The 11,690-nt window shown below is 35.6% G+C and overlaps 2 protein-coding genes across 2 annotated transcripts; one reads left to right on the forward strand and one right to left on the reverse strand.

Annotated features, from left to right (window-relative positions):
* Positions 1 to 1,933: 1,933 nt before the first annotated feature.
* LOC108379527 (uncharacterized) lies at positions 1,934 to 3,110 on the forward strand. The gene has a single exon (XM_017635880.1). It carries the CDS (start codon positions 2,499 to 2,501, stop codon positions 3,081 to 3,083), a length of 585 nt encoding a protein of 194 aa, XP_017491369.1. The 5' UTR covers positions 1,934 to 2,498; the 3' UTR covers positions 3,084 to 3,110.
* A 45-nt stretch (positions 3,111 to 3,155) lies between these two features.
* On the reverse strand, positions 3,156 to 11,685 carry LOC108379525 (Chromatin assembly factor 1, p180 subunit; the record flags this gene model as incomplete). The annotated part of the gene is made up of 5 exons (XM_017635879.1): positions 3,156 to 4,065; positions 4,159 to 5,154; positions 5,380 to 5,552; positions 5,608 to 6,943; positions 10,930 to 11,685. Coding segments are annotated over 5 exons (3,549 nt in total), but the record flags the coding sequence as incomplete, so codon positions are not given.
* Positions 11,686 to 11,690: the final 5 nt, after the last annotated feature.

Raw genomic sequence — 11,690 nt, forward strand, 5'->3', positions numbered from 1 at the left:
AAACCGACTTAATTTTTCAAATTACCATAATGTATTCACTTAGGAAGTAAAGTTTAGACGAATTTTGACTATTAAGACTATTTTTCTGAACACTTAGCAACAATGGTATGCCATATTTCATTTTTAAATAATAATGTGCAAAAACTCGGTGTTTTTTAATGGGTACCCGTTACAAAAAAACCGATTACTTTCTTAAAATTAGAGTAATATAGACACTTCAGATTTAAAGTTTCAATAAATTCTGACGACTCCTTCCTGTTTTCGTAAACACCACAATCAGCAATGATTATGCCTTATTTGTCTTTCATATAGTAATGTAAAAAAAAAAATCTTTTTTTTTTTTAATAGGTACCCGGTACCGAAAAATCGATTTCATAAGCATGGCTTAGTCCTTTTAGGTGTAAAGTTTCAACAAGTTCTGAATACTATTTCGGTTTTTATAAACATATGTCTACGATGATTATGAGTTATTTTACCTTTTTATAAAATTGTAAAAAAATTTTTTTTTTAATTAAATGGTAACAGATGCTGAAAATCGTTTTTTTTTCTTAAATTGCCGTGATATAGTCCTTTCAGGTGTAAAGTTTCAGCCCATTCTGATGCCTCCTTCCACTTATATCAACACATGTCCACAATGACTATTTTCATATAAAAATGCAAGAAAACCTCGGTTTTCTCGAAATGAGTAACCGGTACAGAAAAACCGATTTCATTTTTGAAATTAGAGGGGCATAATACTTCTAGGTGTGAAGTTTCAGCTAATTCTGACCACTCCTTCTATTTTTGTCCATCATTTGTATGGAGTCGCGGCACTGTGCGGCGCGACACTTTTTGGTATACCGCACTGAAACTGCAGCGGCGCGACACTTCGCTGCAATTTTTTTTTTATTTATTTACATCAAAACCTTCAAACAAGATGGATGCCAGTGACGCTGATGTAATGCTAATGCCTTTTATTTTTATTTTCCTTGGCGAATTCTCCTCGAATTTAATGTTTCTTTACATAAAATTTTCTTGAATGAAATGCATGTGAATATGCACTCACAATTCGAAATCAATTTCTTCAAATTAAAAATATGTTACGAAATGTTATGTCGCTCCGCTGGGTATACCACACTATGCGGCACCGGAACTGCGTGACACCACGCGACGCGACATTTTTGCCTAGTTGATCAACTTTGCCGCGCAGCGTCGCGTCGCGTAGTTCCGCTGCAGCGTAGAGGTATGCTCTATAAGAACACATGCAAAGAATATTTTGCCGCGCTGTGTAGTGTCGTGTCGCGTCGCCTAGTGCGGTCGTACCTTAAGACCACCATTTTCTATACACTGTAAATAAAATTCTATCTAGATTTCAAGTCATCTGAAATATGTTGAGCAATCGGTTTTCATCATATATGTAATACTTCTATATTGGCAGTAAGCTAGCTTCTCAATGTGTAAGCATTTCGAAATCAAAGCGAGACAGTCTAGTACCGTTTTTGTCAATGTATTGTGTACGTGAGTGCCGTTTTTGGATGTGTGTTGTGTACATGTTTATTTATAAACGTATGTGTTCATTTTCTTTCAAACGTGTTTATTGATATATCTGTACTGTAGTGTTTTCGGACGGTACTAGCTCTTACTGCCAATATAGTACATATTACATAGTATTTCATGGTTTTCATAGACATCTTCAATAGTTTAAAACGCATAATCAAGACCGCTGTTCAGCAGCCAGCCCTCCGGGATCTCGATTTATATATTAACAAGCTAAGCTCACAAAAAATTTCAATCGATCTGAAGTATGACGAGTTTTTTGATCATGAGCTCTCCGTCTATTACCATTAAATGTTTTTATCACGATTTTACCCCGTGGTACAAAAAAGAAGGTAGTTCCATTGTCACTTTTCGTCGCCATATTAACAACCTGACAATTAAGTAGATTGTGACATTTCGTGCTACCGTATCCAATATCTAAAATCCTCCAAATTTTGTTACTAATTTTTTTGTTTATTTACAAACATTTTGCTCTAAGAATCGAAATTTGAATAAGCAAAAGGTATTTTGTTGGATACGCCTAGGTTATTTGTACAATAATTTTGGGCTAATGTGTCCAAACGATTAACCCAAAGCGAAAAATTTTAACACACACGTGAGGTCAACCAATTAAACGTAAGTTTAAAATAAAGATTTAAAATTTTCAGATATAAATTTATGAATAAATATTTTTTTTTGTATCATGATTGAAGTTTTTTATTGCAGCGGTCGCCTTCGGTAGGCAATGGCAAACCACAGATATTACTAGCAGGAAAGATAAGCATAAACAAAATTTGCCGTTAGGAATCCCACCACAAACTGGAGGAAAAGCTCGACAAACACGAGGGCCAAATATTCTTTTTTTATTGAACCATAATTTTTCATGTGTAATTTTAAGTCATACAAAAGGCTATTTTTTTCTATGACAAAATAATTTATTGTACGCAAATTCAATTCCTTTGAAAAAAAAACTAGCGCCAACAATGCGTGTCGTCTGGTTTTGCTTTAAGCTGATTGAGGGCTGTTTAGGCTGCCTCTGCATGGGAACACAAATCGAAGGATTTCTAAATGTGGCAGTCTCGCAGGATTTATATCTTTACATTACCCTCTTTTCGGTATCCACATGCATCAGTTTTTTTGGTTGCTTAAATCTTTGCATGGAAAACGATCCATCGTTTATACGGGAAGTGATTTGGAACGGCTTCGCTTGCTTTGGCTACATTCTTGCATCAATACTAACCATGTATCACGCCGAAAAGGATTTATATTTAATTTACTTGTCCGACCTAGAGATAATCGAGGATGACTCTACGCACCCGCTTTTTAATTACTCCAAGTTTCAAGCCATATCTGCCATTGTCACCGGAGTTGTTCATTTGTTGCATTCGGTGCTCGCCGCTGACATATTATTTACAGATATCGCTGTCGCTAAAGCAGAGGAAAACGGTATTGAAGGGAAGAATCGATTTACTCTGTACTTCGGAGGTTTGTGGATTCATACACGCCTAATGAAATGGAAATGGTTTCGACGATTTGAGAGCAAAATGCTTACATCAGACATTGAATGATTAGGTTAAAATGAATAATGCGTCTATATGAGTGAAATACTGATATTTGTAAGTAATTTCTGCATTTTCTGTAAATTTAATTTCTTATTAACTCGTTAATCATATAAGTAAGTATATGTATTTTACATTAACGCATAAACGAAATACAACTTTTAACTCTTTCTGACCATGTCTATATAAGAATATATGGAACTAACAATAGTTTATAGTAATTTAGTAAACTAACCAATTTAAACAGATCGTCCCTCGACAGTCGGGTCTACGTAACCTGAGCGGCCCAGATTCATATCTGTCCGAGGACTGTCAGTTCAGCTTCATTCCCGAAACCTCGTTCCTACGACAGTCGGGTCTACGTAAACGGAACGACCCAGATTCATATCTGGCCAAGGACTGTCACTTTTCAGCATCTTTTCACAAATGTTCTTCGGGGAATCAGTATGCTGTTACAACAACTAGTCTTGAAATATTTTCCGGGGTAAGTATTTGATTGAGAACATTTGCTTGGATATATTCTGTCCATGTCTGCAGTTGGATATTAAATACTTAACTAAATGCATTGACCACACCAACTATTCGCGCGTTTGAATATGTATATTGTTTTCGTATGCAAGTAGAATGTGGTAAACTAAGGGGATAGTTGATGTATGAGAGTACTACGATAAAAAATAAAACTAAATTAAACACTACAAGTAGATTAGTCGAGTTCGATCACTTCGACGACTCCTTTAGAAACGGGGTTTGAAGCAGCGCTGGCATTCTTACTAGAACTCGCTTCTTTTTCCGCAGAGGACTTCTGTAGAAATTCGCTGATGAGAGCATTTTTTGTTGGCTGTGATATTTGTTGTCCACGCGCCACAGACATTAGAAGAGGCACCCGCTTTTTAACCTTTGTCGTTGCTTCTGCTGGTGAAGGAGTTGTTGTTGTTGTTATTTCCGCTATTGGTTTGCTTTCATCAGAAGTTGTTTTTAAATCTATTGTTGTCTGTGCCGTTTTTACAGTTTTAGGAGATTTAAGCGTATCCGTCTTCGCTGTTAGAACTTTTGTGAACTGAGTTATTTCAAGATTACTTCTTACCTTTTTCTCCTTTTTAGGATGGCCGACCGATTTATTTTTTCCTTTTTTTGTTTTGGACTCTACTTCGATCTCTCCTTCCTTTTCCTCATTACCAACTACTTCTGTCGTTTCTTTTGCAGTTGCTTCTTTTTCAACTTCAATCTCAGCCCGTGTACTTTCATCCGTTCCGACTCTTGGTTGCAATGTGTACTTCCAAGTGTTACGTAAACCCAGATTTTCCAAATCCATCTTTTTTAATACATCGGCAGATACAACCCAGCACAAACGTTTTTTATTTTTCTTCTTATTATTTTGTAAAACCTTTACCGAATCTGTAATTGTCCATTCTGCAAAATCGTCAATTTTTTCTCGTACTATCGATTTGATGGGTCCCCGAACTTCTCCGTTCTTTATAGATTCCTCATTGGCTTCCAAGAACGCTATAAATTCTTTTATTAGGAAGTTTTTGGAATGTTGATTGCCGTGTACTAGGCACACTAAGTCCTTCAGCATTCGATCGGTTAATTTGATGGGTTTCACCTTTTCAACCGTTTTCTCGTTTCCGTTGGATGTTGGAGAACCAAGTTCACTCTTTTCGGGTACTTCAGGATCTTCCAGTAGTGGTGGACGTTCGCATAACATTGCACGGATGTTTAAGGTATCCCAGATAATTTTCGGACACAACGCGGGTTGATTGCCGTTTTCATCTATCCAAATACAGCCAATAAGGCGTGGCTTGATTTTTTCCGTTTTCTTTTTCATCTCTTGTGCAAATTCTTGTTGCAGCACTCGCAGTTTAGCCTTTTGTGCCTCACGTGTATTTGCATCGAGAACCTCATCTTCATTTTGCAACTCTTCTTCGCTGAGATGGCCATGTGGAACAAACCATTCATTATCAACCTCATAGTCTTCGTCCTCCGACTCTTTCTCCTTTTCGTCATCACTGCCATCTAAGGATTCGCCAGGCTCTTCTTCTTCCCACTCAAGGTCAGAGTCGACTTCATAGTCAAAATGTTTCTAAATAAAAATACAAGGAAAAAATAGTTAACTAGTTTCAGAAGCTGTTGCTATTGTTATCGGTTCCAGTAAACAATGAAGCGGTCTCTTTAAATGTACTAATATCAAGCATTACTTTTTCTACGTCTAAATATTTCTACATAAAAATATCCAAACTGTGAAATTTCTTATGAATTTTATCTAGCATAATTCAAACTACAAAATTTAATCGCAAACAAAACTGACCGTATCCTGTACAAATGGGCGCCTTGGCTTTATAACGCTCGTTCTTTTCCTCCAAGTACCGTAATAGGGTGGTCTACGATTCTCATGGAATTTATAAAATTTGGCCCGAAAGTGTTCAATGGGAGCGTGTGTTTCCTCAACAATTGCCAATCCTGCACGATCAAGATCATCATCTGAAAAGGTAATAATTAATTGGCGAGTTCTTTATAACTAAGTAAGTATAATAACCTATGATTTGAATGTCGTCATCAGATGCTTTCGTATCTACTGATATGCGTCTCCATCTACCAGGGTTTACTTTGCCATTTTTCAATTCCGCTAGGTACAAATCTTGGCTTTTGGTCAAGCTGTCCATGCACGCATCAACGCATGAGTCTAGTTGCTGCTTTCGCTCTGGGGATAATTGTTTGCGACGTACAGGTGCCAACTTCATATCACCTTTCACTTCAAATGGACGAAAGGCGAGTGTTTCAGGATCACAACCATCATCCTGATACGCCTGCTGCTGGCCTGCATCACCATCTCCATTTGATATGCATTTTGTTTTGAAGAACTTTTGAAAAGCTTCCGCCTCCTTTTTGGCTTTCAAATCTGCGCCTTCCTTGCGTTTACGCTCCTCTTCTTTTTTACGTAACTCTTCTTCCTTTGCTTCATTCCGCTTACGCTTTTCTTCGTTTTTGGCCTCCTGCTCTGCCAGACGCTTCCTTTCCTTCTCCTCTCGCTCTTTACGTTTCTGTTCGTCACGTTCTTCGCGTTCTTTGCGCTTTTGATCATCCCTTTCTTCCCGTTCTTTGCGTCGCTGCTCCTCACGTTCTTCTCGTTCTCGTTTTTTTGCCAACTCTTTGGCTTCTTTCTCGCGCTGTTTTTGCGATCTTTCTTCTTGCAACCGGCGCTCTTTTTCTTCACGCGCTTTGCGCCGTTGTTCCATTAATTTAATTTGCTTAGGCGTTAGGTTCTTCTTCAGCGCCGTATTTGAATCTTCCTTAGTTATTTTTGGGGTGCCTCGAACTTTATGAGCGCTTTCCTCAGCATACGATTTTGATTCCTCATTGACCGTAGACGAATTTTCAGAATCTGAAGAACTCGCGATAACAACAGAGATATCTGCGGATTCTTTATCGGTAACTTTTGCCTGGATATCTTCCGTTGACGATGTGATCTTTTCTACTGATTGTTTTCCCTTTGTTGTCGTATGTTCAATCTTAGTTGCGGAACCCGAAATTACATCCATATCACTTTTTATTGTAGAACTATTTGAATCATGGCTCTGGACTTTGTCTTTGCTAGATTGTACAGACGCAGGTTTCGAAGAATTAGATTCTTCAGGTTTATTGGCAACATTATCTCCATCTTGAGATTGAACTACATGATCTGTTGTGCCCCCTTTTGAAGCAATCGTAGTAGAACTACATCTGCTGTCTAATTCTGAGTCAAGAACATCAGTTTCGATTCCGCCAATTTCTAGTAGTAAAACATTGGAATTCACTTCCGATCCTGAATTGCTTACTTCTTCGACAGTGGTAGTGCACACTTTATTGGAATCCAAATCGATTACCCCTTCAGCCTGTATTGAAATAAAGCAAATACATTAAGGTTATCTATATTACAAATCTTTACAATCATAATCAAGTTATTAATGCAAATGCGACGTAGACTTTCGTACAAAACAGCATTTTGAGAAAAAATTAGTTAGGATATATTCAGCCAAAAATATTGTGTGAAGGGCGATCGGACATGATAACTACATATAAATCAAAGTGTAATAAACATAATGGGACAAATCGCACGTTTAATAATATTGAGATGTAATTCAAAATTTACGTTTTTGGAGATTTCAACATAAAATTAATGGGATCCGTAAGATAAGCCGAAAATAAAAATTTCGAAATTTAAAATTTGTTTAAATCTCGAAATGTTTTGCCGAAACGGAAAATGTCGAAATCGTATTCTTTCGAAATGAAAAAGGTCGCAAAAGCTGCAATACGTCGAAAATGACGAAAAAAAGCAGAAAAAGTTGAATGTTTGAAAAAAATAAAAATTAAGTGTTCAGAGTAGCAGTAGCTTTTCAAAAGTTCTAGAGTTCCTAAGAAGGAAAAAGAAAGTTCTGCAAAATTACGCCGAAAAAAACTTTTTTTTCGAATAAGTGGTCGAGGTTAAATTTTTGAAAAAATTTAAATTATCTATGTGTTTGTTTCTTAACATATACTAAATGTGTCATTTCGAATATCGGTAGTTCCCTTACATTTTAGGTTTTTTTAAATATGTTAGTTTTTTCAATATAGTAAGAATTTTGAAATGTTAATTTACGTTCGTTAATACCAAGTTATCTCTTTAATTATACAACTATTAAATACTAGCTTTTACCCCTTTTCCATCAAAAAATCCGGTTTAAGCGATATTCGAAAAATCAAGATTTCGAAAAAAAATCGTCTATAGATTAAAAAAAAAAACGGTGGAAACCAGTTAGGAAAAACCGAGTCAATTATCCTACTGCCTACACCTCTTTTTTCATATCAAAATCCCATTGGTATATTTCATATTTTATTCGACGTGTCATTTAAATTTATTTTATCTTTTTGAAAAGATGGCAACCCTCCAAAAATATTTTTACAATAATGCATTTTGTTTATCTCGTTTGATACCCACATTGAAATATTTCGTTTAAACTTTTTAATAGAATTCATTTTAACTTTGTAAACAGATAGCGACCATCTTAAAGTATATTTAGTTATCTATTAATTGGCTTTTACTTGTTTAACAGCTGGCAACCCTCTTAAAAAAATGCTTTCGAAGTATATAGTTTCTGAACCGCTTTCGTTTGACATCCACATTGCTGTAATACTTTGTTTAACATGTTAATTAATCGATTTTAACTTTTAAAAGGTGGAAACTCTCTTCAAAAAAATATTTTATATGTTATGCCAGGATATAAAGATCTGTATTCCAAATTTAATTGAAATANTTTTAACAGCTGGCAACCCTCTTAAAAAATGCTTTCGAAGTATATAGTTTCTGAACCGCTTTCGTTTGACATCCACATTGCTGTAATACTTTGTTTAACATGTTAATTAATAGATTTTAACTTTTAAAAGGTGGAAACTCTCTTCAAAAAAATATTTTATATGTTATGCCAGGATATAAAGATCTGTATTCCAAATTTAATTGAAATACATCGTTAGTTGTGTTTTTATTGTAAATTTGTTATACGAGATAAAATTTGTAATTCTATCGACTAGGTGTATGGTGTCAGGTTAGCACTACATAACATTTTTTCTTAAAAAACGAAAGCTACAAATTTTTTAAGTCCACAACAAATTGACAACAAAAAAGCTACAATTAATTCCGTTGTAACCTTTTCAATATCTAATTCTTTCGTCAATGGTGCGTGCTGTCAAGTTAGCACTACATACTACATTTTTTTGGTCGAAAAAGGGTCAACTCAATTTTTTCCAGAAAAGCGAAAGCTACAATTTTTTTCTTTTCACACCGAATATTGAAGTTAAAAGCTACAATTAATGGCATAGTTTTTCCAGAAAAACGAAAGCTACAAATTTTTTCTTTCCACAACAAATTTTATACANAAATTTTTTTCTTTTCACAACGAATATTGAAGTTAAAAGCTACAATTAATGGCATAGTTTTTCCAGAAAANCAATTTTTTTCTTTTCACACCGAATATTGAAGTTAAAAGCTACAATTAATGGCATAGTTTTTCCAGAAAAACGAAAGCTACAAATTTTTTCTTTCCACAACAAATTTATTACAAAAAAGCCACAATTAATTCCGTTGTAACCTTTTCAATATCTCAATTCTGTCGTCAATGGTGCATGGTGTAAAGTTAGCACTACATACTAAAGTTTGTTCGAAAGAGGGTCAACTCAATTTTTTCCAGAAAAACGAAAGCTACAATTTTTCTCTTTTCACAACCAATTTTAAAGTCAAAAACTACAATTAATGGCATAGTAACATATTGGATATCTCAATTCTATCGACCAGGTGTATGGTGTCAAGTTAGCACTACATACCAAGGTACATTGAACAGGTAGTATCAGTAGAGCAGCTGATTTGATTTATTTTAAAATTATTTGGTCTCGAAAATGTCAAATATTTTTAATTTTTTCTCACAAAAATTCTGAATTGTTAAAATCCATTTGCATGTGAAACCTTTTTCCATACAAAACAAGCGATTGAATAGCAGCTTTTGGAACGTTCGCCCAACTCAGCAGCACGACCGCTGATTACTGGGCCTTGCAAANGATGGATCAATGCTTCGAGAAGCAAACAAATTTACTAGGAAAGAAAGTTGCATCAATTTTTATTTTTTCCAATTTCAATTTTTTATTTTTTATAATTTTTTGTATTTCACATGGCACGCTTTGATTTAGAAGAAAAAATTCAGAACAGTTTTTGACACTTTCGATACCAGAAGCAACAACAAAATACACGCAAATGTTGTTTTTGCTCTACTGATACTACCTGTTTAATGTGCCTTGCTACATACCATTTTTTCTTAAAAAACGAGAGCTACACATTTTTTCTTTCCACAACAAATTTTAAAGTTAAAAGCTACAATTAATGCCGTTATAACATTTTCAATATCTCAATTCTATCGACTAGGTGTATGGTGTCAAGTTAGCTATACATACAATATTTACAAACAAATTAGAGCTACAAATTTTTTCTTTCCACTACAAATTGACAACAAAAACACTACAATTAATGCCATAGTTAACATTTCCAATTTCGAAAAGTGTAGTGCTAACTTGACAGACGTACCTTTACCGATGATACTAGTTGTGTTTAATGAGCTGATCTAGGTTACGCCAGGCTAAAATCTTAAATAGACGGCAGTGTTGATCCGGATCAACTTGGGAATTAACTGCAGTTGATCCAGATTAAGTGCGAGTTAATCCGGACCAACGCTGCCGTCTGTTTAAGCTTTAAGATATCTCACAAAATTTTGTTTCATGACGATTTTTCTTGCTCTAACTTACTCTACTTTTTGTTTCATGAGCCTGCGCTAACTGGAATTAGAGCAACTTAGAGTACGATTTTCTGCTCCAGCTTTTTTGGTGGAGTAACTTAGAGCAGGCAAACACACACACACACTTTACAATTGCCGAATTGAACTGTCAATAAATCAACCGTTTTGAGAATTTGCCTGAACGGTGTTTCATGAGATTCCTGATCTGAGTTTGTCTAACTTGTACGATTGTTTTTCTGAGAGCGGAATAGAGTAGCCGCTCTAACTTGAGCTGCTCTGCACTTTCTTCGGTCTCATTAAACACAACTATTATGGGCCAAAAACATACAAATAGCCGATTTAAACCGCTTTTGAATCCCAAACCGTTGTTTTTCCATTTGTCTATTTGTATGAACTAAACAAAGTTTGCGTTTCTTCACAAAATTTAAATTTTAAAATAATTCTGTATATTATTAAACAACAACAACGAGGCTTTAACCTCTCGGTTACGGCGGCTATATTAGAAAGCCAGCTCCTAATTGCAAATAATTATAAAATACCGATGTCGCCCTATTATGTGCACTTACCTTTTCAACGAGTTCGAGCTCTTTAGAATTGCCTTCTACCTTTGGTCGTTTTACTGAATTGGACTCATTTTCATCACTGGATATAACGAGTTCTGCGTCAACGCACTCTACAGGCATCTTCGATTTCCTACGCTTGTTAGCCTTTCCACTGCCAAGTGGCAATTTTATTTGCACTTTTGGTGCGCTTCCACTTGCTTTACTCCCGCTAGATTTATTTTTCGCACTTCCAGGTGTGTTAGACTTTTTCACGTTAATACTTTTTGGAGTACCGGTCTCTTTACCTTTGATCTCTTTCGGTTTGGGTGTATGTGGCGAATTTGATGCGTTCTTTTTTTTTAATGGCTTTGATTTAATGGTATTCGGTGAAGCTACAGCCAAGTTTTTGTCCTGCTTTTTTATGATTAATTCTTGATCATCCCCCTTTTCTTTTGCCTTATTTTCATCTTCGTCTTCCAAGATATCATCATCATCCAATAATACAACATCGTTATCATCATCTATTTTCTTTTTCTTTGCGCTGGTTAAGTTTTCTTTACTAGCCGATCGACCACGTAACGCATCAGATTCATCTTGTGCCGATTCAGACTTTTCTTCATAATCAAACGACAACCTGCGTTTTCTAGCATCCTTTGCCACCGTTTCTGTCTCCTTGGAAGCTGCAGAGCATCCCGCAGACGGCGTAGTAGCGGATGAAATTATTTTAAACGGCAGCCGTGCCTGCACAAGCTTCTTACCGCTGGATTTTTTTGCAGCACCGCCAT

This window comes from Rhagoletis zephyria, unplaced genomic scaffold (genome assembly GCF_001687245.7).
Source record: "Rhagoletis zephyria isolate East Lansing unplaced genomic scaffold, Rhagoletis_zephyria_1.1 Rzeph_scaffold_16601, whole genome shotgun sequence".
NCBI lineage: Eukaryota > Metazoa > Arthropoda > Insecta > Diptera > Tephritidae > Rhagoletis > Rhagoletis zephyria.